Source organism: Calypte anna, chromosome 10 (genome assembly GCF_003957555.1).
Source record: "Calypte anna isolate BGI_N300 chromosome 10, bCalAnn1_v1.p, whole genome shotgun sequence".
Taxonomy (NCBI): domain Eukaryota; kingdom Metazoa; phylum Chordata; class Aves; order Apodiformes; family Trochilidae; genus Calypte; species Calypte anna.
In genome coordinates, this window is record NC_044256.1 from 3,108,531 (window position 1) to 3,136,434 (window position 27,904).

Consider the following 27,904-nt stretch of genomic DNA (forward strand, 5'->3'; position numbering starts at 1 on the left):
CCGGCGGAACCGCAGCCGGTTCGGCCCCCGGCAGTGCGGGACCGGTCCCGGTCCCGGTACCGGGTGGGCGCCATGTCCGCCATGACACCCCCAGCCAATCAGCGCGGGGCGGCATTTCCCAGCCTGCCCCTCCACTTCCGGGTTCCGTACCCCGTTGCTAGGCGACGGCACCGAGGTGAGGCCTGGGCCTGGGCCTGGGCCTGGAGCTGGGTGGGAGGGAAGGCCCCGACCCTGCCGGTCCCGCCGCTGGAGCCCGGGGATGTTATCGCTCTCCTGACCCAGCTCCGTCGTGCCTCTGCCCCGGTAGAGACGCTGCTTGTTCACGTCTTGGAGCTCTGCAGGGCTTCTCGGTGCTTTTCTCTGCCCCCGGTGCTGGGTTCAGCCCAGCTGGGGAATTGCAGAGCTGAGGAAGTGGCTCAGTGAGCCTGTAAAGCGCTCGCTTCCTGATGGCCTCTGAGCTGGTTGCCCAGAGCGGTGTTGGAGCCGGGGGGAAGCGCCCGTGTGTTTCTTTTCCTCTGATTACCTCTGCTGCTCGGTGCTGAGCAGCTCAAGCTGGTGATGTGCTCCTAGCCGAGCAATTATTTTTATAATAATATACAAATATTATAAGGCGATACCTTAAGTTAAAAGCAGGGAAATGGGATCTGTCAGGGTGGGCAACGCTGGGCCACCTGCAACCCTGGGAAGGGCATCTCTGTGTTGGGGCTTTACCACAACACTTCCCCGGCCTTCCCCACGCAGGTTTTAGCCTTCTGGGAGAAAATTGCAATTAAATGGGAAGAGTAAAGTGAAGCTGTGCTGGCAAAGGTGCTCTGGGGGTGTTTGTTCAGCAGAACTGCTCTGGCTTTGTGGCCTCAGGAACACGGGGGTGTTGGAGCCTTGCTGGGCTCCAGTGTCATTCAGGTGTCATCCTGTTAGTCAAGTGTCATCATTCTTTTTCTCTGTTTGTAGAGTTTGGTTGGAGGATGGAGTCCTCCCCCCTCCCAGAGCCAGGATTTCCTGCAGAAAAACCCTCAGCTGGGCCACCAGCCCCAACCCATCTCCTGGTGGGTGTGACAGGGAGTGTGGCTGCCCTGAAGCTGCCCCTCCTCATCCAGGAGCTGCTGAAAATCCCTGGGGTGAGTAAACCCTTGGGTAGAGGGGTACAGAGTTGGTGTTCTCCTGTTCTGGAGGAGGGAGCTATGTGGCTTCTGCTGGAATGAAAAGTTCCTGCTGGCTGTGAGCCCTTCTGTTTCACAATTTTATTTTTTTTTTTTTTTGTGCAGAGGGATCCTCCTGTTCTTAAAAATCGATCCATGCTTTTTCCTGTAGTTCCATACTTTTTTTATACCAAAGAGTTAGCTTGCCACCAGGGTACTGGCTGTTCCTAGTATAGGAACATTTATTTTTTTAATTTTTTTTTTTTTTTTTTTGAACGAGAGGTTCCTAGAGGTGCCCGGCAGAGGCCACTGCTGCCTCGAATCAGGGAGGGAAATATGCTGTTTCTTTGCTTCAGAGGAAAGCTGGAGGAAACCACAGAGCCCTTGAGTTTTGAAGAAATGGAGCATCTGTTTGGGAGCAGTGGAGTGAGGCAGGAGCAAGAGGCTGCACTCACATTTCTGGGTAGGTTGGTCAGATCCGTTGCTTTGGGTGGTTTGGGAGATAATCCCAGAGGAACTGGGAAGTGTCTCTGATGCTGCTGTCCCAGCTGGAGAGGGCACTGAGGATGTGGTGAGCTGCTGGTGCAAAGAGGGGCCTCAATTATTATAAATTGAGCTAAAATGATGAGTGAGGCCAGAAGGTCTGGTCTGGTCTGAGAGGGCAAAGATTGTCCCAGAGCCAGGAACACAAATCCTCTGATCCTCTGGCTCTGGGACTGACTTTGCTGTTGTCCCGTGGTGCTTGGAACCAGGGTGACAGGAAGAATGGGAATGATCCACGGCAGGGATCCAGGGCAAACGTGTGTGTTCCTTCTCCCTGAGCATTTGATTTGTAATTAAAACCTCTGGGTGGTTGGACATAATTTCCCTGTGAGGGCCTGCAGGTTCTGTGACATCTGGTGCAGGCTTTGGGACCCACTGGTTCTGGGCTTCCTTTACTTGCATAAAAAGCAAAAGTCGAGGAGTGTTTGGTACTTAATTTGCTGATTAAAATTATTCATTTACTCCTTCCTGCTGTCATCTCAAGGCCTGCTGAGTCAGCAAAACTCTCCCACTGAGTCTGTCCTTGCAAAAGCCTGTTGCATCCATTTCTTTACTGGCAGAACATAACTTTAAAAGGTTGTTGGTGGGTGCAGGGCAGGAGCAGAGGGAAGTTTGATACCAAGGGAGGTGGGGTCAGAGGCTTGAGAGCAGCATGGTTTGTTTAAATTGGTGTTTTGGCTAAAGTGGTGCTCAGTGAACAACTTGACAGTGTGATTTTGCACTCATGAAACATCTCCTTGAGAGGGATAATGGATGTGGCTGCATCTTACTGCCTTTTGCTTCACCTCTGAAGGTTTAGGAAATCTGTAGGGCAGCACCTGGTGCCTGGCAGGTTGTTACCCCTGCACCTGGTGTTGTGGGGTGCAGAGACAACTCCTGTGGCTGTGCCAGACTCACTCACCTTGTCTCAGGCTGAGCCCTTGGAGTTCTGAGTGGCCTGGCAGGAATACAGAGGCAAAAATCCTATGGGTTAGTCATAAAGAAAGGAAACTGCAAGCTTTTCTAAAGGAGAAATATCTTGGCCTTGGAGCTGCAGGGTTTCCTCTGGGCTGCTGTGCAGATTTTGCTGTCAAAACTGGGAAAGTATGAAAAAAAAAAAGAAAAAGAAAATTCATACACTCCCCTTAAACCCCAAGCAGAAAGAACTGTGACATCAGAATCTTTTAGCTCAGCCCAACAACATCACATAGACACAGGAGAGCAGTTTAGCCACACACAGTTTATTCTGGAGAGTTGGCTGAAATATGGTCCAAGGGAAAGAATTCCAAGGAGTCTGAAGTGTCTCCAGCACAGGAGCTGGAGTGTGGCTACACTGACTTGACTGTGTAAGCAGAGATATAACCACAGGCAAACAGAGGGTGTGCCAGGTAAACAGAAAGGAACAAACTCTGTAGGCTAAAGAGATCTGGAGAACACTGATCTCTTTCCAACATAGCTGGAAGGACTTGCTCAGAACAAGGGATGCAGGAGCCCACCCCAGCAGAAAACCTTAATTAGGGGGAATATTTAACTAACAGAGCAGCTTTCTTGGGGGAGTGGTGAAGCCACCACCCTTGAACACAGCTCTCTGGTCCTTGAACATAGCTCTCTGCTGTGCTCTGGCTTGCAGTGGGTTTGCTTCAGTACTTGAGGTAGGTAGAGCTGGATCACCTCAAAGTTCTGTAAAATAAAAATACCACTAGCAAACATGACTGCAGCAGACTTGTTGTGCAGACCTGGCCCGTTGGCACCATTCTAGAGAGCAGGCATCTCCTCTTCAACTCAACAGTGCTCTTTCAAATCACCAAAGATACCATCTCGGGCAGGCTGCAGGGTTAACACCTCCTTGAAGGCCATGGTGTGGCAGGGAGTGACATCAGCACCTCTGCTGGGCTCCAGGCAGCTTCCTGTGAGGTGAAACCCTACTGCTGGGTGCTCTCACTATCACCTTCACACTCAAAAGCACCAGGAGCACAGTTGTGAGCCCAAAGGAGGCTTGCTTGGAAAAGAGCAGAAGTTTGGAAGAGGCAAAGAGTCAAAGCACCAAGTACCAGTGTGGTGTGCAGCTTCCTTAGCCCATTTCCCTTTGGGAAACTGGGAAAATTCCCACAGGCCACACACAGGCTGGGATTTTCCACTGCTCCCAGCAGTTCTTCTGCTCAGGTAGGGTGCAGATAATCCCCACTGCTCCATTTCCAGTCAGACAGATAACACTGGGGGGACAGGTTGAGATGTTTTGTCACCTCAGCTGCTGCTGCTGAAGGTGGCTTCCTGGAGGCAGGAGGGCACAGACCAGGGGCTTCATCCCTTTTGTACCTCAGGCCACAGTTCTCCAGCAGGAAGGAGATGTTGGTGAGGCTGGTTTCCCCCCTGGCTCTCTGTTGGGCTGACAGAACCACACAGTGAACTACTGGGAGCAGGCTGTGCTTGAAAGTGGCCAAGGATAAGGAAAAGGGTTATTTTTTACTTCCAGAGGTGCATCTCCCACCTTAGGGCTCTGCTTGGCACCCTCCCTCCCTGGGCTTGCTCCCAGCTGGTGGTGCTGAGCCCAGCCAGCCAGCTCCTCCCTCAGCAGGACCTGTGAGCACTCAGCACTGGGCTTCCTCTCATCAGGGAGCTTCCTCTTGGGTCCCAGGGTGGGGACAGTGATCCTGCCAGCTCCCTGGGTGGGGACATTCCCCCTCTGGGGATCCCAAGGCTCTCCTACTGGGGGCTGAGATTCAAGGGCATCTTCCCCAGAGCTTGGGTTTGCTGCTTCATCCAGGTTCTTTTGAAGTTGGGTGCAGAACTGCATCTGTTCTGAGCTGCTCTGTCCTCGGGGCTGTCCCTGCTGTCACCTGGCTGTGGAAAGGTGTTTGGGAGGTGGTGACCAAGCCTCTGCCTGCTTTAGGGTGTCCTGAAAGGAATCTCTGGCTCCTGCAAGGGGGGGGTCTTTCAGCCCTACATAGGTGCAGTTATGCACTTGTGCACAGTAGGGAAAAGTCCTCAGGAATCCACACAGCTTTCCAGAGCTGGGGCATTCCTCCTCTTCCTGGGATTGTCCTCAACTCTAACCCTGGTCTGTCTGTCTTTTTCTTTCCCAATCAGCTCGAGGTGAAGGTGGTTACTACAGAGAGAGCAAAGCATTTCTACAATGCCCAGGAGATCCCTGTCACCCTCTACAGTGATGAAGATGAATGGCAGGCAAGTGTTCCTCCAAGCTGCATTGCAAGCATTTTTTATCCTTGGCCAAGACTCTCTTCTTTATTTTAGTAACATCTTCTTTGGAATATGGCTTTCAAAGAAGGTGGTTTTAACTGTGCTGCATCTGAGGATGAAAAGAAAGGCTGCCCTGACTGCCTGGGAGGATTCTGCCCCTCCCTTGCAAGCTTGCAGCAGGCAGTGAGGGTAGAAGTGGGCTCTCAGCCCCTGGGTTCTCAGAGGAGCATCAGGAAATGTCAGGAAAGCCACTGCAGAGACACAGTGAGGGTGTCTGGTCATAGTTGTCACCGAGGCAGCAGCTGAATTCTCCTTGACAGGACTGCCAACATCTTCAGGCCCTAGAGGGGCTTGAGAAAATGGCTTTTTTCTCATGACTGTAATTTTGCTGACAGTTTTTGAGAGTCCCTGACTGTGGAGAGGTTCATTGTGTCAATGTCAGCAGGTTTTTTTTTCTGTACATTTTCTCTCAGCTTTGCAGTACCCATCTGAGGATGAGGGGATTTACTACACTCACTGCTGAGCATTGCTTTTTTTTGGAGAGAGGAAATGGCCACAGAGCTTTCTGGCTGGTCTAGCAGATGGGTGGAGATCTGCTGCCTGCTGCAGTTCTTCCTGAGGAACCCCCAGTGTGGGGATAGAAGAGGAGTGGGTCAGGCTTTGAGGTCTGCTCCCACACTGCAGCACCTACAACATGCCTGCTCTGAGAGAAGGCTGGGAACTAAGCCTGCTGAGCATCTCTTTGGGAAATGTTTTGCTCTGAAAATAAAAGTACAGCTTTTGGTGCTTCTAGGAAAGCCAGAAGTGGGTGCAGGATCTGGGAAAGGTGTCAGGGAGCACCAGGTTTCCGGACGCTGCCTTTTTGTTGTGGTTTCCAGTGACTCAGAGGAGGAACAGTTTGTGACCCTGCTGCACCTCTCGCTGGCCTGTGGCTGTGTGTGTCCTCTGGGGATGAAGCACTTGATGCTCTTTGCTGCTTCTCTCAACACTTTCCCAGTTAATTGCACTCTTAAGACAAGACCAGGGCCCTCTTGAGCAGCTCAGAGCTTCAGTGGCAGCAGAAATATTCACTTAGAGCCAAGAGAGGAAGCAAGTGGCCCCTTGGCTTAGGCTGACTCCTCATGTTGTCACATCTTGCCTGATGTGAGAGTGATTCTTTCCCCTCAGATCTACTCGGTGTGGACAAATGTGGAATGGATGAAGTGCCTGGAGCTCCCCACGTTCCCTTTGAGGGTTTGGTGACCTGCTCTTTGTCCCCCACAGCTCTGGAAAGGTCGCTCAGACCCAGTGCTGCACATCGAGCTGAGGCGCTGGGCTGACCTCATGGTGGTGGCACCTCTGGATGCAAACACCCTGGCCAAGCTGGCCAATGGCATCTGTGACAACCTGCTGGTGAGTGAGTGAGTGTCGTGATCCGAGTTATTATTTTAATATTTTGATTATGAGGAAAATGCAGCCACTACTCAGAGAAAACCATGGAAATCGCACCCTGGTGCGTTTTGAAACTTAAGCAAGTTACAAGGATTTATTTTAGGAAAAGGGAAACAAAATATCACTGTTAAGAAAGGGTAAACACGATTTGTTACTTTGGAGAGAAGAGTTGTTAAGAAAAGAAAAGAAAACGAGGGAGCAATTAAGATTTTATCACCATCCAGGATCCTGCTCTCTGGGGGGGGTTGATGTTCTCCCCTTTCCCTTTCCTCCGCTGTTGCTGTCCCGTAGCCGAAGTGGCGAGAGAGAAGGAGGGGAAGAAGAGCCACACCTTCTCCTTTTTCTCTTGGAGTTTTTATCCAGCAGAAGGGGTTCTGTCTTTTCATAAATCACTGGCACACAGACTTGCTAAAGATAAAACAGATTTTGCCATCCTAAGAACTTCTCTTTTATTTATTATTATTTTTCAGTCCTTGTTACCTTGCTAAATTTATTATCTTTGTCAGGCCCGTGTACCAGGAGGCGACCTGATAAGCAGTCTTATCTTTAGGTGCCTGTCAAGCATGACACAAACCAGAAGCTAGTTAAGTTTGGGGACAAAATCTGTTAATTGAGAATGTTTGGTATATTTTAAAAAGAGCAGAAAAAATACTGGTTTGAGAGACATATTTTGTATTTCAAAGTGTTTGCATCAGTGAGTGACCACAGCTCTGCCTGGGAGTGCTCTCACAGCTTGTCTGACCTTTCTTGCATGGAAAGTCTTGAGCTTCTGCAGCACCCTGCAGCCTGGTGAGATTGGTGTGTTCTGCTTCTCTTCCTCCAGGATGGTTCCACTGTTCCTTCTCAAGATTCCTTCTGCCCTTCCCCGACCTGTACCCCTTATCATTCCTCAGCTTGGGCAGTCTCTCTCATTGTTTCCTGTCCCTGTTCACACATACACATACACACACACACACACACACACACAGGCACTTGCTTTTGAGTTCCCCTCTGCTTTTTTTAGATTCAATCTGGAAAGACACCTGTGAGATCAGATAAAGCTGTTTACTTCCTGCTGCCTCCCTCACCTAACTACACAGAAATTCAAACACTCTCACGTGTACCTTCCAGTTTCAGCTACAGGGGATTTGGCTTGCTCAGGCTCGTTTTTCTGGTAGTAAAGGTGCTCTGGCTCAAAGGCTGATCAGAAAACACATGGGAAGAGAGGTGTGCTTCTCTGTTGGACAGTGGGGACCTTCTGCAGGGCTTAAAGCTTTGTGTCCAGACATTTGTTCTTCATTGGGAGAAGCCCTAAGTTTAGCCACCACCCAGAAGATCTGCCAGGAAGCTGCAGAGCTGAAGGTGTTGCTGTGTTGCATCCCTGAAGGGTGATGCAGGGGGGCAGCACATCAGCTTTGGCCAGGGAGCCCTGCCTGACCATCTTCAGGCAAGAGGGAGGGTCTGTAAATGACCAAAGCAGACCCAGAGCCACAGCCCTGGTTTGTGTCAGCAGATCTCTGGAGATCTGAGAGCAGCCAGCCAGAGCTGTGGGAGGGACAAGCAGAGCCTGGTCCCTCTGGGTCCTCTTGGGACATAGGTGTGGTGGTGGTAGCAGAGGGCACAGCTGAGGAAGGATGGCAGGTACACGTGGTGTCTTCACAAACTCCTGCCAGGTTTTTTTGGTGAGCCTCGTGGAGGTAACTCCAACAGAGGAGAGCAAGTGCTGGAGGTGTTGGTTGGCAAGTTAGAACAGATTCTAGCAGACTTTCCTGTGCTGGGAAGGGTTCAAATCACAGGGCAAGAAAAAGGATGGGCAGGGTTCTTGTAAGTGCTCTACCACTTGAGCAGAGACCCTGCAGCAGGGGCTGCTGCTCCCTGGGAAGCTCCCTTTGCATGATTTAAGTGGTGCCAGGCCTAAGGAAAGCAGGGTGATTGTGTTAAGGGCAACCAGCAGTTACCTTTTTGAGGAGATAAGGTGCTAATGGGTTATCTGGAAGCTCTCTGTTACTGGGGAGTCAGATATGATGTAGCATGCAGGAGCTGCTAGATGGTTTGCAATCTGCAACAGCCCAGATGTGTTCATGTTATCTTCTGTATCCTGGAAGCAGCCACGTTTCCTGCATGAGGAGTTATGGATCCCCTTGCCACATCACTGCAAAAATACTCACTTGCCAACATTTTGTGTTTAGCTCTGCAGCTGGCTTATCTGAAGTGTTCCTTGGGGATTTCTCTGGAGCTGATCTGATCTGTGGCCTCCCCTCATCTCTCTTGGTCTCCCATAGGGGCTGGCAGTCTGCACCCAGTGGTGTTCCAGCTCAGCTTGCTCCAGTGACTGAGCTGGTGCCAAGCCAGGGTGGGATGGGATCTCTCCTCTTTGCAGCCTCCCTCATCCTTCTTTTGCCTGTCAGAGCTGAGCTCTGCTGGAATGTGATACAGATCACTTAGCAGCCCTGTGGTTTGTCCAGCTGCACTGACACCCTGAGGCTTCTGGCCATCTAGTGACAGCCAGGCTGGGAAAATGCTTATGCAGAGCAAAGCACTGGGAAGGGATGAGGAAAGCCAGCCCAGCTGAGCTGAATCTCTTGGCTTCTCTTGCAGACTTGTGTCATCCGTGCTTGGGATTTGAGGAAACCTCTGCTCTTCTGCCCAGCTATGAACACAGCCATGTGGGAACATCCCCTCACAGCTCAGCAGGTGGAGCAGCTGAAAGGCTTTGGCTACATCGAGGTCCCCTGCGTGGTGAAGAAACTTGTGTGTGGAGATGAAGGTCAGTCCTGTGGCATGGCTTCTGACTGGTTTCCTGCTGCTCTGACCCTGAAGGGAGCCTTTTGCTCTGCATCCTTTGGCTGTGTGGCCTTCAAGAGGTTGGGCTGCAGAGAACATGTTCTCCCTGCCAGGGTTTACACAAACAAACAGAAGCTTTGCCCTGTGCTAGCTGATCTCTGCTGTTCTTGTTCATTAATTTTAAGTAATCTGAAGAGACCAGCCAGGCCAGGCTTCCAAATGAGCCATTGGATAGGCCAGATCTGTAAAAGAAATACCCAGTCAAGAAAAGAGTAGATGAAAGGGAAGGAAGGCTTTGTGGTGAGCCTTAGCACCTTTGGGTGTCCTGACCCTGCCCTCTTCTGTGACTGGGGGCTGTTTTCACCACCCCTCAGTTCCTCATCTTTAACACAGGGATAATATCTTATCCCTAAGAGCAAACACTGAGAAGAAAAGCTCTGCAGATGTGGGTATGGCTGGGTGTACACTGCAGGTTTGTTGTTGTTTGTTGCCTGGGTTACTTTGCAGCTTCTCAGCTGAGTTTTGATTTGAGGTTTTGCCATCAGACTTGTCTGTGTAGGGAGGCAGGGCAGCAGGTGAAGTTGCCACAGTTGGTTTCAAAAGACTTCAAAAGACAAGGGTTACTATTAAAATGGCCTTATTCATATTTTAGGAGATGCTTTAAATTAAGGTATTTCGGCTTTTGAGAGGTGTGGAGAAGGATTTTTACCCAAGCAGTTTAGATGAATGGATTTGCTTTTTTATCTACATTTTCTTAGGCAAATTGTCTATAAAATACCACCCAGTTCTAGCCATGATAGCAAGTATTATTACTTGCACAGCAGTGTACATGTTTTCTTTAAATAAACTCAACTCTATCAGGATTTTAATCACTCTAACAGAGAGAGTTAAATAGACAGCAGGGCAGACAGGTCATTAAAGTATTCTTCATATTTTAGGAAATGCCTTAAATTAAGGTGTTTTGGCTTTTGGGAGGTGTGGAGAAGGATTTTTACCCAAGCAATTTAGATGAATGGATTTGCTTTTTTATCTACATTTTTTAAGGCAAATTGTCTATAAAATACCACCCAGTTCTAGCCATGATAGCAAATATTATTACTTGCACAGCAGTGTACATGTTTTCTTTAAATAAGCTCAGATCTATCATGATTTTAATCACTCTGATAGAGAGAGTTAAAGAGACAGTGAGCAGGGCAGACAGGTCATTAAAATATTCTTCATGGTGAACTCCTAGGGCTTGCTTAGTTTCTGAATTCTTAGGTAGATGAGAGAGCTTCTGGAGAGGTTTCTTGGAGCTGAAGACTAAGAAATCCTTGCAGTTAGGTCACTGGAGCAGCAGCTGAAATACCCTGGACAATTCTTCTTCTGCTGGGATCTTAGACTTGGATTACATCACATTTCTGATGTACTTATAATTGTTACTAAGGGAAGATGCCCAAAAGAGGTCATTTTGGCAGCAATAGAGAGGCCATCTGGGGCAGCTTCTTTGTCCTTTATGTTTTCCCTCCCCTTCCTCAGTACAAATTTGGGATCTCTCTTCCTGCAGGAAGCAGCTGAGTGCCTCCTCATAGCTGCAGCTCCTGCCCCTGAGGCAGAGCTGCCTTCTTGTCATCCCTGTTGCACAGGCAGGGGTCTGAGGAGCACAAGGGCCTCCTGAGTTGACTCCCAGTGCAGATGGCTTAAAGTTGGATGAGTTTCCCCCCTCCTGCTGCTCTGGGGGTTGCTGCCCATGCTCAGGGATGGGTGAGGCACATGAGAAGCAGCACCTGAGTGAATTGCTGTGGTTTGCAGCTCAGAATGGCAAAGCAAGCTGGGGCTGATGAAGAGTTAATTACCCCAGCAGTCAGCTGGGAGCTGCCTCACACTCAGCTCCCTCCCCTCTCTCTGCTGCAGGAATAAACTCCTGAAGGAGCTGGAAGGGGCAGCTGGGGCAGTAGTAGCCACATCTGACTCCACTTCTGTTTGTGAGTCAGTTCACAACGAGACTTTCCTGTTGGCAAATGCCAGGATTTCCCTGGCAGCCTCTAGGAAAATGATGGTGGAGCAGTTGTGGTTTAACCCCATCATCCTCAGTGGGATGAGGGAGGGAATCAGGAGGGTAAAAGTGAGAAAACCTGTGAGGTGAGATAAAAACAGTTTAATAATTGAGTTAATAATAACAAATGGGAATGAACAGGAAGCCAACAGAAATAAAACTCAAGAAAGGCAAGTGAGGAAAAGGGAAAAAGCTGCTCAGCACCACCTGACTGATGCCCAGCCAGTCCCTGAGCAGTGTCCCCCCACCAGCCTGCCCCCAGTTTTTGTGCTGAGCGTGGTGTCTGGGCTCTCCCTTTGCTCAGCTGAGGTCAACTGTCCCAGCTGGGTCCCTTCCAAACTCTTTGTGCACCCCCAGGCTGCTGAGTGGTGGGGTGAGGAGCAGAAAAGGCCTTGGATGAGTGGGATCAGCAGGAACAGGAACATCTCTGCCTTATCCACACTGTGTACAGAACAAATTCCAACCATGGCCTGCTGGGTGTTTTGCTGATGGAGGCAAAAGATCCCAGCTGCAACCACATTAGTCACAATGAAACAGTATAGAATTCCAGGAGGACATGAAGAGATAGACAACTAAAGATTTATTAGAAGCAGGAGTTTTAAAGTCTTGGAACAATCCCATGGTGGCCCATTAAGAAAAATGCTGGGTCCTGGAGAGAGAATGAGGGTGGATTTTAGGGAACTAAATCAGCAGATGCCACTGCTCACAGCAGCCATGCCAGACACTGTCACTTTAACAGAAATAGCTCAGAAGCATTCAGGAATTTGGTATGCTGCAGTAGATTTGGCCAATTCATTTTTTACAATCCCAGTTGTGGAAGGGCACTGGGACCAGTTTGCTTCCACCTGGCAGGGCCAGCAGAACACCTTTACCAGATTGCCTCAGGGGTGCTGGCACAGCCCCACCACTTGCTATAGAATTGTAGCTGAACATTTAGATGAAATAAATTGCCTCCTCACATACAAATAAATCAATCACAATATAGATGATATTTTGATTCTGGGAAATGATGAAGGGAAAGTGCAACAAATTCTTGAATCAAAAATAATCGAGATTGTGTCTTGTGTATCAAATATAATCAACATTATGTCAATTATTAATCATTAAACATGATTTATCACTATCACTGCACTCCTGCCTTCACAATCACTGCATTCACCTTCTTGTGATTCACTTTCCCTCACCTTCTCTTGTATTTCTATTGTGCTGCTGGCACTGCAGCTTTCTCTGCCATGCTCTGATAAGTATCCAGCTTATCAGTGAGCAACTGATTCTGACATTGCAACATCACTCTTTGGTTCTGCAAATCACAGATCTCTCATTCCATCTGGGGACACTCCAACAACAATCTCTCTTCCCTCTGGTGTTGTTTCCTGTATGCAGTCAATAAAATCCATCCTCCTTTGCCCAAATTTGCAGATATCTTTGTCATACAATTCAGGATATCCAGTGGTTCAGCTCCCTTCAGCCAGCTCTCCCATTGCTCACACAGTGCTCTGACTTTATCCCACTCCTGGGGCAGCAAAATACAGGAAGTTTCTTCCCAACTGGGAACATGGGGAAGAATTGACTCATTGCCTTTAGCTTTAAATAGTGTCATTTTTATCTTAACCCACTTCTGACACCAATTTATGCTTTTTGCCAAATGAGGATGGTAATGAAACATGGACACCAGAGTGCAAAGAGCAGAGGTGTTTCACTGGGGATAACTGAACGGTGCAACCAAAGAAGAAAAATACAGAACAAATGGAAAACAGACTAATGCATCAAATCATTACCACTAAGAGAAAGGAGAGTGATGCAGAGAGCTCCATCCCCACTGCCAGACATTCCCATCACCAGATCCCCAGTCCCTGGGGAGCCCCGGTTGCAGCGAGGATCTGGAGAGTCCTTCCTGGGAAGTGGGGAAATCCTACAAGGGGTTTCCACCCCAGGGGAGGCACCCAAAGTCCCTGGGAAGTCCCCATCCAAAGTCCAGCCTTACAGACCAAGCAGCCTGCAGGTCAGGAGGACTTTGCATATTGACTTTGCAGAAACATCTGGGTCATCTCCTGACCAACCATGAGCAGGACGGGGCCAGAGTCCAGGGTGTGGCTGGCAGGGTTTCTTCAACATCCTCTCTTTCAAAGCATCAAGTCAATTATTTCTTATAAATTATGGCTTTAATGATTAATACAAGGATGCAATGTCAATTAATTTTGATATACCAGGACACAGTTTGGATTATTGTTACTATTTCCATACAAGGCAACTTGGGCCGATTGTCCAAGCCTGGGAGGAAAATTAACCCTTATCCCAAGCCTGACCAGCCCAGCAGTAATGGACTGCAGGTCTCTGAAGACCCAAGACAGTCTCTACCACTGGCCTTCTCTTCCTCTCTTCTTCTCTTCTCTTCTCTTCTCTTCTCTTCTCTTCTCTTCTCTTCTCTTCTCTTCTCTTCTCTTCTCTTCTCTTCTCTTCTCTTCTCTTCTCTTCTCTTCTCTTCTCTTCTCTTCTCTTCTCTTCTCTTCTCTTCTCCTCTCCTCTCCTCTCCTCTCCTCTCCTCTCCTCTCCTCTCCTCTCCTCTCCTCTCCTCTCCTCTCCTCTCCTCTCCTCTCCTCTCCTCTCCTCTCCTCTCCTCTCCTCTCCTCTCCTCTCCTCTCCTCTCCTCTCCTCTCCTCTCCTCTTTTTTCAGGCCTTTCACCCCAAGTCCTCTTCTTCCACACTAATTCTGGTTTTGTGGGTTTCTTGCCCAGCTCCCACCCAAGCAGCAGGCAGCAAAGCTCACACATCTGGTGCAAAAGAAAAGGGATTCAGTTTGCAGCAGTTTTGTCTGTTGACACTGTGGTTTGTTTTGCTGTAAAAGAGGTTTATCTTCCTCCCCTCACCTGGAAGGGGCCAGATCCTCACTGCCACTTCTGCATTACAAGCTTTACCTGATTCATTTTTCTTCCTTAGGAAGTGACTGTTTTTAGGCAAAGAGTCCAACTAAAAGAGTTAAAATAACAAATTAAAGTGAGTTGACAATTGAAACGTTTCCTTGATTGGATAGTTAAGTGTAAGCTGCCAGCTGTTGGCCTGATGATACCCACCTTTTAAAGAGAGCTTTGAAAGGTGTTGTGCCATACATGGGCCTGCAGAAATTTGCCATTGAAAAATCATTTCCAAAGTGTCAGTATCTTCCTCCTCCTCGGCTGGATTTCTAGAGCCTGGCATAAGGGGAAGATTTCTACTTGGAGGCAGGAGCTGTGCTCTGAGACCCAGCAAGACCAGGCTCTGCTAAACCTAAAAATCCAGCTGTGAATTGCCAAAGATGTTGAGGAAGTGGGTGGTGAAGGACAAAGGCAGGACTTGGAAATGTTCTTGAGGAGTGTAGCTCTGCCAAAACGTGCAGAGGCAGTCAGGGAATTTCTCTTGTTTAACAGGACCTGTCAGTTGCAGCTCCTCTCCTCAAGGCTGGGAGACAAGAAGGGCCTAAATCTGCCTGAGGCTTGTCCTTAAGATGCTTCAAACCAGAAAAAGAGGAAAAGAAGCCCATCCAAAACTAATTTCTGATGACCAACAAGGCATGTATTTTAAATCATTGGAGCAATTAGCCAGCAGTACAAGCAATCAGTAGAGGCTCCATTTTTTTCAGTCTCCCAATGGAGACAGGTGCTGGTGGGAGATGTCTTTTTCCTCAGCTCCAAGCAAATTTCAGGAGTGAGTGGACTGAGTTCTGAGTACCTGAGGCTGGACGAGATGATTCAGTGATCTCTGGCCTTGAGTTTGAAAAGTTCTTCAGAGGGAAGCAACACCACAGTGTAGATTAGATGTTCATCTGGCAACAAAGCAGTGCAAAGGGAAAAACTCTGATATTTTTCTCTGCCCAGCACTCAGCCTTCTCCAAGAATTACTCCCAAGGTTCAAGCAGGTGCAAATCCAGGACAGCTTCTTCTGATGTGGGTTTAACTGCAGAGGTGTGGGAATGGGACCAATTCAGGAGGCCTTTTTGATTGGCAAAGGCTCTTTCAAGAAGTTTCTGAAGACACAGAGTGTTCACCCTGGGGGGACAGGGGGGAGCAGGGTACTTCGCTACCCACACACTTTTGGGGCACTTTTCCACGCTTGCCCCCAAGGCAGTGTGAGCTAAGGTAATAATTGCCTTTGTGATTAAGGGTGAGATGCAGACACCTCTGGAGATGATTCACAACACCAAGTACTTATTAAGGTCACCTGAGCTGTCTTTTGGGGGTTCCTGCCTTCCTCCCTCCACTGACTGTCTGAGGAGTTTGTGCTCCTCTTTAAACCTCTGACTTACAAGCCCCACTCTTCTCACATCCCTGCAGAACCAGGTGAGCTGAGCAGATCCCTTGGCCTTCACTGCTGGTTTCTGCCAGGCAAGCCGCAGGGACACCCCTGGGGACACCTGGTGAGCTGTGCTGCCACTGGATGTCATTCCCATGTCACTTTTCCTCAGTGGAGAAGGGAGGTGCTGGGACCCGGATTTCAGCGTGTGTGCTTACCCTGCAGGTCGCGGTGCCATGGCAGAAGTGTGGACCATTGTGGAGAGGGTGAAAAGGATCCTTGAGGAACGGGACTTGCCAATGCAGAGCTGATGGTTGGGCACGTGGATTGTGTTTGTTTGCCTCCCTGATGGTTTGGAGCCAAACTCAACAGGAAGCTGGGTCGAGGTGGCACAGGTCCCCAGAGCGCTCTGCAGCCGGAGGAGTGAGACGGTTGTGTTCCACCTGGTGCCAAACTGAAATGTGGCACATCACTGCAAACCAGAGCCCAGAACGTGCTGCTTTAGTGTGGGAAGCCTCTGTGGTACCTCACAGAGAAGGAGTAACGTTCTGGCTGTTCCACGTGTGCTCTTTCCTGAGGAGCCTGGCCCAGTGTTTCCCCCAGGGGCTGCCAGAAAGTCCTGGTGATGGGGATGATGTGAGCCCCTTCCAGCCTGTCAGGGTGGGGACATCCCTGATCCATAGCTTGATCCATAGCTCTGCTGGCTTCACCTTCCCAGCATCAATCACTGTCCAAAAAGCTTTTTCTCCCCAGAAATTTAATAAAAAAAGACCCTTTGATTCTGCCCTGAAAACCAGTTTCCCATAGCTGCTGAAGGAGGGGTTTGTGCCTAACACCACCGTGTAAATCATTGCATCTGCATGCTGGTTTTATCAGAGAGGGGAAAATGATAGCAAGAAGCTCAGCTCTTGCCCTTTTCTATCTGGTGACTGGGTAGGGATGCAGGTGAACCAAAATGACACCTGGCACCTGTTTGGGTGCTCCTGTCAGGAAACAAACAGACTGGGCCATGGTGGAAAGCCAGGCTGGGTGTTTCCCAAGGGAGTGAAGTCAAACTTTGCCTCTGACAGTCATTTTTGGCTTGGAAATGGAAAAAAAAAACCATGGGCAATTCAGTGATACTGTGGGCCAGAGCAACCAGGGCTCTCCCAGCCCAGCCTTGTGTTGGAAGCACCATCCTGCTGCTGAGGGGAACAGGGGCAAACCAGAGGCTGTCAGACAGCACTGCTGACCCACAGAGTTTATTTTTAACTAGACAAACCCAGTCAAATGTGAGGCCTTTGGTATGGAATGTGCATCCTGCCTGTGGGGACAACCTTCAGACAGGAGGGAAGAGGTTATCAGGATATGTTTGCTTTCCTTATCTATCCCACACAGATAAAAACCTCCCAGCTTTCTCAGTTTTGTCTCTTCCACTGACAGAGCTGGAAGTTCAGGGCTTCTGGGGATGGAATCAGAAGGATCCTTGTACGAGCAGAGCTGGTGGCTGGAGTGGTTCCTTGGCCATGAACTTTGCATCTTGGCAGTGAAGCCTTTGTGGTGCAACCTGCATGGTTTGCCTGTGTCCTTAGCGTGGTGAAAAGTGCCCTCTTGTCAGGGGATCTTACCCCAAGCTTTGTGCAGGCAAGAGAAGAGATGCCTCTTGGTCCCCTCGAGTTGTGTGCTGAGCCTTATCTCTCCTCCTTCCCCAGAAATACGTCTTCAGGGGTGGCAGCTGCGACGTGGCCTTGGGGCTCTGCAGTGGATATCAAGCCTGCTTGGAACTGCTTTTCCTTCTCCCTAATCTCTGACTTGGCAATGCAGAAAATCTGACAAGAGTGCTCCTCATACCAGCTCCAAACACCATGTCCTCGATAAGGCTGTTTATCTGTTACAAGCCTGGTTTGCTGGCTCCAGCAGCTACAGAAACTCTGGCAGGACTTGGCTGTCTTCTGGCACTGGGAAGAGGGCAGGAATGCTGCAGGCTCAGATAATTCAGCAGTAAGGTGGCATGTTCAGCTCCAGACCTTGGGGTGGGTCACCTGGTAGCACAGGGAGCTGACACCAGTGTTGGAGGTGACCTGTAAGGCAGAAAGAAAGGATGAAAATACTGAAAATACAGAGGGTTAAATTAAGGCTTGCAAAGAACTTGGAGATTCCAGAACAAAAGGAGTAAATCCTTTGTCCTGCAGATTTACAGGGCAGCAATAGAAATGTCCCCCTGAGCAGAACCTGGGGGAGTGGGAAGAGCACTTGAGCTGGAAAACCCAGAGGGAAAACTGTAGAGAAACAAGATAAACCAGGTGCCTCGAGTTGCCAAAGAGTGGGTGTGAGTCCACCTGTGCCTGGCTAGGGCAGGCCCCCTATTACCAGGGGGCCAGTAAAGGTGGGACACACACCCACAGAAGGCACCTCAGCTCACTCTGGTGCGAGGCATGGAGAGGCCAGCAGCTCGTCGAGCCTCTGGAGCAAGAAAGGCTCTTCCCGCTACACTTCTACCCTGAAGCTCGACGAGCTGCTGGTCTCTTCCAGGACTCCAGCCACCACACAGCGCTTCCAGGGTAGAAGTGTAGCGGGAAGAGCCTTTCTTGCTCCAGAGGCTCAACGAGCTGCTGGCCTCTCCATTGCCTCGCACCAGAGTGAGCTGAGGTGCCTTCTGTGGGTGTGTGTCCCACCTTTACTGGCCCCCTGGTAATAGGGGGCCTGCCCTAGCCAGGCACAGGTGGACTCACACCCACTCTTTGGCAACTCAAGGCACCTGGTTTATCTTGTTTCTCTACAGAAAACTCCTTTGTGGTGGACCCAGGCACCAGATCCTCTGCATAATTGCTGTGATCTCTAATTGGAGGAGGGGTCATTAGCGTTTCAGGTTGAGATAAACCCAGTGCCAAAGCACCTTTCCTGCGGGGCAAAAAGGAGATAAAGTTCCATTCCTTGTGGGAGCCAGAGCAGCTTCCAGCTGGGCAGGGAGGGTGAGGCAGAAGGAGGAGCAGGGGGAGGGCTCCTGGTCCTTCAGGAAGGGACTTGGGGACAAGGCCTCTCTAGGATGAAGCTTGAGGCAGTGAGCAGATGTCATGGATGGAGGGTGAGCTTTTACCCATCCTGAAAGGTGGTTGCCTGGCTCCAGCTGGGATTACTTGCCAATCCTTGGATCTCCAAACTTGGGATCTGTTTACTTTCCAATCCAAGATTTCCCATTGGCAGAGCCCTGGCACCAGCCCATGGAACATCAGAGTCTACAGATAGGATTTTTGCTCCATCTTGTGCTGCCAAAACCACTGCCCTTATTTCTCCTACTTGAGCACTGCCTTCACCCTTTTACCCGTGGTAATCTCTGATGCAGCAGCCTCACATTGCCATTTTCCATCGGCCCTTCTTCCTGGAGCAGAATTTCACTTCTTTATTTTGGTCCCTGACATTCTCCAGCTGGAATTCCAATTTCTGCTTCATCTGGTGCTTGTCATACCCCTGCTGCCCCTTCCCCCACCTTCTCAGGGGAAGCTCTCTCATCAGAATACTATCTGGATAACAGGACTTTCACATCCTGGGGGGGGGGATGAGGCTGCAAGAGTTCAGTAAGTGCAGCCTGAGTTAAAAACTGTCCTTGAGGATCCACTGGAATCCAAACATCTGGAACATCAAGACTGCTGAGCCTCCACTTTAAGGCCCAGTTCCCTCCCAGACAGCACTGGGGTTTTTTGGCTCAGGAGGGAGGAAGAGGCCATCTCTCTTTTTTTGAGGCCTGGCACAGGAGGATTTCACCTTTGTCATCTCTTCCCTCAGGGCAAGGTTTTGTTTTGCAGCTGATGCATGTCCCAGCCTATGTCACATTGTGTGTTAATTCTGCCCGGGGCGTTGGGATGTTATCACTTAGTCCCTCCTTTTGTTCTGTGCCTCACTTGATTTCATCATTTAAGTTTTGCAACTAAATGGGGTTGAAAATTACTCTTCTAATCAGCGATGTTAAACTCACCTTTGTCTGGCCTCCCTTTGTGGGACTTTTAGGTGCTCTTAAGGCTTCCTCACCCAGGACCACCACTCCATTCTTCACTCCCTGCTTCCCTGAACAACCTCTCCATCCTGACCACATTTCCAGCCTTGTGGATGCAGGGATGCACTTCACTTATAAGAGGGAAGTAGCCATATGTTTATTGATACAAAAGCCCCACTGCTGGGGATGGCTTGAGGTGGCTGACAGGTGACAAAGGTCGGGTTGGGACACAGTTCCAATTGCATCCAAAGCCAGGGCTTTGGGCAGGATCAATGAGTCAGCACTGGGATGGGGTGGGATGGGGTGGGATGGCTTCCTCCAGGCAGCCAGACTGACACCTCCATCCCTTGCAGTTTGGTTGTGTTTCAGGTTTCTTGGGGGGAGCTGGAGATGCTCTCTGCCTGCTTTTTCTTTTCTTTCAGCTCTACTTTTTCAGCCCCCCATGCTCATTTTTGGTTTTGCTTTCCCATGGAGCTCTCTGATGGCCGGGACAGCATCCCTGGACATGCTGGCTGGTGATTTCATTCATGATGCTTAAAACTCTTTCTCTCAGCACTGGTTTGGGAGCAATTACAGCTGGGACAAAAGCTCAGCTAAGGCAGCAACCCTCCCCCTTTCCTCATCTTGCCTGGGCTCCATGGTGTCTCCCTGATCCCAAACTATGTGTTCCCTTCCCTGGGCTTCAGGGAGTTGAGGAGGAGGAAGCTTCATGGTGCTCTGCAGCACAGGGCTTTGGTTGGGAGTTGGTTTCTCTGTGGTCAAGTGTAGGGGAGGTCCTGTCCCTTTGGCAGGGCTAATGGCCCCTGAAGAAGATCACAGAAAAACTCGTTTAAAAAAACCAAAAAAACCAACCAAAAAACCCCCCAAAAACCCACACAACAAACAACAAAACCCCCCAACAAAACAAAACAGACCAACAAAGCCCCCAAACCAACCAAACAAAAAGAAACAAAGCAACCAACCAACCAAAGAGGTGACTGCTGGGAGGGTGGTGCCTCCCAGGTGATGAATTGGTGGTGGGAGTGAGACCCTGGGAGTGTCCAGCCAGGGGGGCTCTCTCCCCTTCTCTGGCAGAATTAAAAACACCCAAACCAAGCCCTGAGAAAGAAGTCTTCCTTCTAAAAGGTTTACGTGGGGATTGCAGGACGAGTTGCAGGTTATCTGGAGGTTGTAGGGCTGGAGGAGCAGTGACACTCCTGCAAAGCTGGACCCTGCTGAGCTGTGAGGTTCCCCAGCCCTGCTCTGCACCCCCTGCCCAGCCCAGCGACTCAGAACTCTTCTTTGAGTGATGGGCAAGTGCATTTTTAATAGAAAAAGGAGTTCCTGGGCTCCTGATCCCTGCTGCCAGCAGAGGAACTGCTGATCCAGCTCTTTGTGTTACAGAAAGCTGGCTTTGGAGTTTATCCTCTCCAGCTCAAGCCAGTCCATAAAGCCTGCAGCAGGACCAGGGGGTGAAAACACCGCAGGGGGAGAGAGAGAGGCCACTATAAAATGATATCTATTTGATTTTAAGCTGCTCATTGGTGAGCTGGTGCCTTTGCAGACCCTTTCCCCCTGTTCTCCCTCCCTGGCACAGGCACATGGCAGTGCTGAGCTCCATGGGGTGGGATCAGATCTGAGCAGGGGGATGATGCCCCTGGCTCCCCAGCAGCTAAATGTACCCTGAAGGAGATCACAGAAAAACTCGTTAAAAAAACAAAACAAAACGAAACCCCCCCAAAAAACAACCCCACAAACAAACAAACAAAAAACCAAAACAGCAGCCCAGCTAAACCCGGTGTAGTTGCCAATCCTCCAGCCCAGGAGCCACTTTCTGTTGACATTCAGCGGGTCCTGTGGCCCAGCAGGCGATGTCAGCAGCCCTGGGGATCCCTGGGGCCAGCACTGGGGAGATGGTTGAAGATTTTTTTATTTGGTTTCCTTTCTGCTGGGTCATCGAGGCTCCTGCTCCTTCCCTCCTTGGGCATCTGGTGCTTCTCCTGCAGGCAAAGCTGGAAGGAAGGATCCAAAGGGATCACGGCGCTCCCCAGCCCTGCTGGTTTTGCTTTCCATCTCTTATCAGTTTTTCTGCCTCTCCAGCCCTCCTGATTTGGGAGATCTTAGGGAGCAGCCCAGCTGCCCTGATCTGCGATAAGGAGGGTGCTGAAGGACCCACAGCACCCAGCACAGACTCCTTGGCACCAGCACCCCTGGTAGTTTGGCTTCAGTGGTGACAGCCTCGCAATTAAAACTCAAAGGTGCAGGGCTCTTGCCCTGGCCAGCAGCCTCCTTGGAGAGTTTAAAAACTGTTTCCAGGAGTAATTGAGCTTAATTAGAAGCTTGAATTCCCCAGGGGCTGTGTGCTCAGGGTTTTGGTACTTGTTGGGAATCATCCAGGGGGATGAAGATGCTCAGCGATGCATGGAGTGGGGGAGAGAAAGGACCTGATGGGGTGCTTGTTCCCGGGTAGTTCTCACCCCGTTTGGGGTTTTTGGTCCCCAGTCTGAAAGCTGGGAGAGCCTCGTGTTCTCTTACCCCACAGCCTCCAGCAAGTGATGGATTGCTGGTGCCAGATCCTGGGTTGTGGAGGGATGAGCAGACCAGGGGCCATCCCTGCTGATACTGGGGTAACTGGAACCCTCCCCAGCATCCTCCCTCTGGCAGAGGTGAGCATGCTGAGGCAGGCAGCATCAGCCCCATCTTCCTGCCACCACCACTGCACCCAGGCAACGCAGAACTCAGGGCCTTGGCAAGACCAAGAGCAGCAAGAAAAGCTTTGTGAAAGGATTTTCTTTTTGCAGGGCTCCTCGCACGGCTGGAAGAGCCTTTCCCCAGCCTCCCAGAGAAGCCCAAAACTCCCGTGCCTGGCTCTGCTTTGTGTCTTGCTTGATTTTAAACAGGTCGCTGGGGTGGTTTATGGCTTTGGAGAAACATGATTCAGGAATTCGAGCATGATAAGGATGGGGGAAGAAAGAAAAGCCACGTCAAGCCAAAGGAATGTGGCCGGTGGAGAGCCCAGCCTGCAGCTGGCAGAAGCCCTGGGAGGGGGAATCAGTCGTAAAATGGGGTGAAGATTGTAACGTGCCTTAAAAAAGAGTTGGAAATGCAGCTATTGAGGCATCCACCCTGCAGGAAAACTCTGCTCAGCTCTGGTCCTGCAGCAGCTCTGAAGCCACAGGCATGGGGCAGTGGAATGGGGGAGGTTTTGTAACAGAATCATTTGTGATTTGTAGTCTCCTGCCCCCCCCAGACCTCTGCACTCCTTCTCCCAAGGGTAAGGAGCTGGTGCTGGATCTGGGAGCAATCCCAGCTCCTGGTGGCTGTGAGGTCTTGCATGAAAGGAAAGCATCATCCCCTCCTCATCCCCTGGCTCTGCTGGCTGGGGAAAGCCCTGACCTGAAGCTGCCTGGGCTGGTTTTTGGTTTCCCCACATATATCGACCCCTGGCAGATGTGGCTTCTTTGGGAAGGCAGCAAAATTTGGCTGCACAGCGTGGTGAGGGTGATGCTGGCTGATAAAGGCCTGGGTTGTGGTGCTGGAGAGAATTTCAGCTCCGGAATGGGGCTGCCAAGCACTCAGATGCCTCAGGGGGGATGCTATTCACAGCAGCATTTTTGCATTGATAAGAAATTGCCTTTAAATGGGAGGATTTTCCCAACCAGGGTAAAAGGTGGGGGCAGGGTGAGGCTGGGAGCACCCAGACACCTCCAGTCCATGAACCCTCCCAGTTGCTTCAGCAGAAAGTCAATATTGACCCTTGGCCAACCTCTGCATGGGTTGGCACTAAAATTAGCAAAAAGCAGAACAAAGCCCCGTGCTTCCCTCCAGCTCCAGCTTTGTTCACCAATTCTTAAGATAATAACAGCACCAACACTAATTATAACAGAATAATTATATTTATTGGAGCTTTGATGGGAGTCAAAGTCCAAGATCTGGTGAAAGCCAAAGAGCTCTCCAACATCTGCTCTGCTTCTGATTTCTCATCCCTCTCTTCCTCCCCTCACCCAGCATCCTTCCAAGCTGGAAAAGACACAGGACCTGGAAAAAGGAAAGCAGGAAAAGACATCCCCATCCCACCACATTCCCAGTTCCTTGGAAGGGACAGTGGCTCAGGAGCTGGGCAGAGACACGGGAACCAGCTCCTCCCCTGAGGCTTAGAAACTGGAAATAAAAGCTGGAAGGTTTGGTCTCCAAAGAAGGGAGGTGGTGGGGGAGTGGGGAGGAACCAAAACCCACCAGTAGGGGAAGCAGGCAGAGGGGAAAAGGAGAAGTGAAAGTGGCTGTGATTACTGAAAGGCAGGATGTGTGAGAGGGGCAGTGCTATCTCTGGGGCTTTCACTTCCTTTTCTGGACAGGTTTTCTCGGCTTTGCTTTATTTTTCCTCCCTCCTTTGGTCTCTGCTCATAAGTTTCTCCCTAGTGTGGGTGGGCCTGGGGTTTTGGGGGCATCCCTGCCATGGTGGGGCTGAGGGGGTTCTGCTGGACATCCCTAAGGAGGGGTTTTGTTTTAGGCAGACTCCATCTCCCTGCTCCCAGGTGTTTCATGAAGGGCTGGAGGTGTGATGGCCGGGCTGAGCAGGGTGCTCTGGGACATCCATCCCTCGGGGTTTTGTTACTCAGGCATCATCCCACTGGGATATTTGGCTGTTTTCTGACTGGGGTGAAGCCTGTGGGACCCAAGCCTGAGCTTAAAGTCAAACCTTGGATTAGAGGCTATGCTGAAGCTGGGTGAGTTCCCCCTGTCCTGAACCAGCAAAGCAGCTGCCTGGAGAAGACCTAGAGTAGTGTCAGAAGCCCTGAGCCTGGACCCTACCCCTCACCTCCCAGCATGTGGCTACTAAGCATCACCTTGGGCTACCAACTAAGCCAATGATGTTTGTTTGGTCCCGGGAGCTGTTTGCAGGCTCCTCAGTAGGCATGGATGGGGACAGGGTGATGAGGAGGGGTGAGGATGCTCCAGGATGTCACAGCCATAGATTTGTGCTCCCAGCTTGCCCTGCCTGACATCCAGTTTTGCAAAATACACTGCTTTTCCGTGGGGTTTTTCCTGATGCTGGTTTTTCCTGAGCTCCTGGCTCACTCTGTCCTGGTAGTGTAAGGCATGAAAGCCAAACCACCCTGAATCTTTAAGGCAGAGATTTCCCAAACACACACACACATGCACACAAATCTATATTCTTGCCACGTATAACAGTTATTTTTAGCTTACTTTAGAATTCCTGACTTTAAAATGCCCAGGGCCTGTCCTGCCATGGAAGGAGCATCCTCATCCCTGGCAAACCTCATCTTGAACTTTCCACGGGGACGTCTGCCCTCCACTTAAAGCCTTGCTTTTCCCTTCCCACTCCTCCCTTGAGGCTGCTGGGTTAGTCTGGCCCCTGCCTTTCCCTTATTCCAGCCTTTAATCCCATAATGAACAGGTCGGTGCAGCCAGTCCTGTTCCAGAGGTGAAGAAACCCAGCTGGGGAAGGAGAGAGGCAGTGACCTGCCAGGTCCAGCACAGGGTAGGGGGATAGAGACGGAAAGGGGGTGGGGGCTTTCCCTCTGAGTTAAACCAATGCCAGAAAGAAAGAAAAATATAATTAAGGGGGGGTGAGAGGTGGGAGGGGAATGGCAGAAAAGGCAAAGCCACTTCCTGAAACTCAGCAGCTTTCATCCCCTGGGAGCTGGGGACACAGATCAGAGGTGTTGCTGGGTCAGGTGCTCTGGAGCTCTCCCAGGCCTGTCCGGTGTTTAAATAGAAAGGTTATGTACCTGGGAGATTTATTTCATCTTTTAATTGGTTGTTTGTTTACACGACTCAGGAGCTCTTTGCTAATGTTTGCTTTTCTTGCTCACTCACCTGCTGAAAATCCTGGCCAGCCGCGTCCCAGCCGGGGGAGGCTCCTTCAGCTCCAGCTCCTTGGATTCCCCTGCTCAGCCCTGCTGCTTCCTCAGGAACCCTTCCCAGCATCACTGAATCCCTTCAGAGCCCCCTTCGGAGCCAGAGATGGATTTAGCCTGGTGGGAAGGTCCAGATGAGGTCCCTTCCGAGTTGGACAGGCTGGTGGAAAAGAGGAGCAGGGTCCGTTCTGGCCACCAGAGGTGATGGAGATGGATCCCTCTCTCCTGAGCATTGTCCCAGGCCCAGCAGAGAATGGGATGCAAACCATCGTGGTTATGGGGTGGGTTTTTCCCAAGCATGTGGTAAGGTTTTTCCCTCCCCCCTGGTCTCCATCTTCACAAAGCTATGGAGGAAAATCAGTTTTATTCCACTGCAGCTCCAGAAAGAAAGGGCTTTGGAAACCTCTGGCAAAGTGCAAGGCTCCTCTCACACCTCTTCTCTTGGTTTTCTCTCTTTTTATGTTCATATTGCCCTTTCCAGGACATCCTACCCAGGTGCAGCTGCAGCAGCAGATGTGTCTGGCAGCAGATGGTCCCTCTGCCTCCACCTTGGGGAGCACTTGTGTGGTTTGGGGGGACCTCTCACCCCCCTGCCCCAGGCGTGGAGCCAGCAGATCCTGATTTCCCTCAGGGTGCTGGGGGCTGATACCAGGGGGGGATCATGCCCAGGATGAGCTGGCATGGGCAGAGCCTCCCAAAAATGAGGAAGGTGAAGGGTGGGAAGATTCCTGCCTGCTCCTCTGCCTATGCTGGTGGCTCAGCCACGGGGGTTTGGGAGGAGCTGATGGGTGTCACTGCACAAACAGGGGGGTTTTGGTGTTTTTTTCGTGTCGTTTTGGGTCCATTTTTTGCAATGGGTCCGTTTCTCAATCTCCTTTCCCTGCAGACGCCTCTTGCTCAACCTCTGCTCCCCCGGCCCCACCAGCCACACGTGGCCACCTCTTCTGCCCTCTTTCCTCCCATCAAAGTCTTCATTCAGACTGAGGGTTGTCCCTGGGAGCAGTTTAGTGCTTTATCCTCTGGGATTTCTTTTTGCTGCTGGATTCCAAAAGTGCTTCTCAGGGCTGGAACCAAGGGGTGTTGCCAGGAGGCTTGGAGGAGGAGCTCCCCAATTTCCCTAGTCTGGGGATTTGGGAGAAAAATGATGGAAATATTTGGCATGGCACCATCCTATGACCATCCCATTCCTAGTGGTGGTGTTGCCAAGCTTTGGTCCATATGGGCACAGAGTTGGCCATGGGGCATCCTGTGTTGCCTCCCCAAGCTGTCCCCAACCCCTGGGAGGCAAAGCCAGCAGTTCATGGCCACCCATCCCCCTGACCCTGCAGAAGGTCAGAATGACCACTCAGGAAGGCTCTGAGCTGATGGCTGCCCTGAGGTGTGATGGGAGGACCCAAGGCCATGGGGAAATTTGTCACCTTGCTTCAGGGTGTTGAAGGAAAATGTGTGTCATGAAGTGGAGGTGAAGGTGGTGGGACATCCACTGCTGTGCTGGGCATTGGAGCCTTCTCGAGAAAAAAAATCATCATGGCTTGGGATGAAAGGTTTTGTTGGGGCTGGAAGGTCCCAGGGAACCCAGGGTTGGCACCTGGGATGGGAATCACCTCCTAGAGAGCTGGTGGAACCATGCACTGAGTGTAGCTCTTCTGCCAGTGATGGGCTTTGTGGGGAAAGTGGTGGGATTTGTGACCCTGGAGAACAGGGAGAGCTCAGCCAGGATTTCCCTGAGCTGGGCTGTGTGTACACTGCCAGCCAAGTGCTGGAAGGTCTGGAAGGCCCAGGAGCTGCTGTGCCACATAAGGCAAGCCCAGCCCACTCATTGCCTGGGGACAAACTTAGGGTTTGTGTCCATGAAGGTCCCCATCCCAGGTGGCATCATGGCACCCATGGGTGCTGGGGGGAGACCTGGTGTCCTTCTGGTGACCAGGAGTGGCTCTGCCAGGAAGCAGGGGCTGGGTGTGCACCATCTCTCCAAGGCTTCTCCAAGATTCCTCTCCAGTGCCCAGGGTGCTCAATCTGCCCTTATCCCACCAGCACCTCCCTTCTGGCCACTTGGTCTGAGGGCTTTGGCAAGAAAAGCTCTGCTGAGGGAGCCTGGGAGCCAGCATGGGAGCCATAAAGTCCCCATCCCAGAGAAGGAGAGCTTGAACTTCCAAGCTGATGGGACCTGCTGTCCCATATCCTGCTGGAAAATGTCCTGAAGCCCCACTTTGGGATCTGCATCCCGAAATGCTGCTGCAGGCACAGCCAGCAGCTTCACTCATTTTGTATTTTATATTTTTTTTTCCTTTCCAGGTGCTGAGGATGGCTCCATGGGCAGATCTGGAGGTGGTAAATGACTTTGCTGTGTTTGCCAAACAGATGTTTGCTTTTTATGGGCACCAAACACCTGGGCCTGCCCTTCCTGGCTGGAAGAGCAAACTCCCTAAAAACTGCTCAAACACACAGAGGCAAAATGGAGCATTTCAGAGATGTGGAGCCATGGGAGTGGGGACAGGAGGCCAGGCTCAGCCCTTGGAGAGGTGTGACAGCTCTGTGTCACCTCTGTCCCAGCCCAGGGTATTTTCCAGTCACCTGGGCAGAAGCAGGACACATCCTGTCCCTCCCGAGGGATCCCAGCACCCGGGTCAGGTGAGCACCCCTGAGCCCCCAGGCACCTACTCAGCCCTCCCAAACACCCCAGGGGTTCCCACACCTTCCCTCATCACCTTCTAATGAG

The 27,904-nt window shown here is 50.8% G+C and overlaps 1 protein-coding gene across 5 annotated transcripts; it reads left to right on the plus strand.

Annotated features, from left to right (window-relative positions):
- Positions 1–27,610, plus strand: PPCDC (phosphopantothenoylcysteine decarboxylase). Of its 5 annotated transcripts, none has more exons than XM_030457239.1 (6): positions 1–175; positions 952–1,118; positions 4,749–4,844; positions 6,123–6,251; positions 8,868–9,036; positions 27,481–27,610. In XM_030457239.1, exons 1-6 carry the CDS (start codon positions 73–75, stop codon positions 27,522–27,524), a joined length of 708 nt encoding a protein of 235 aa, XP_030313099.1. In that variant the 5' UTR covers positions 1–72; the 3' UTR covers positions 27,525–27,610. The 5 variants fall into 5 exon arrangements, with proteins under 5 accessions (XP_030313099.1, XP_030313098.1, XP_030313100.1 ...); XM_030457238.1 differs by lacking the exon at positions 27,481–27,610 and adding an exon at positions 15,580–16,139; XM_030457240.1 differs by lacking the exon at positions 27,481–27,610 and adding an exon at positions 12,310–12,485.
- The last annotated feature ends 294 nt before the right edge of the window (positions 27,611–27,904 follow it).

Bases quoted from the DNA above. Each gene is read 5' to 3' on its own strand.
- PPCDC (XM_030457238.1), top strand. From the start codon at position 73: ATGTCCGCCATGACACCCCCAGCCAATCAGCGCGGGGCGGCATTTCCC. The intron at 4,845-6,122 runs GCAAGTGTTCCT...TGTCCCCCACAG, and splicing joins GTGATGAAGATGAATGGCAG to CTCTGGAAAGGTCGCTCAGA. The intron at 6,252-8,867 runs GTGAGTGAGTGA...CTTCTCTTGCAG, and splicing joins GCATCTGTGACAACCTGCTG to ACTTGTGTCATCCGTGCTTG.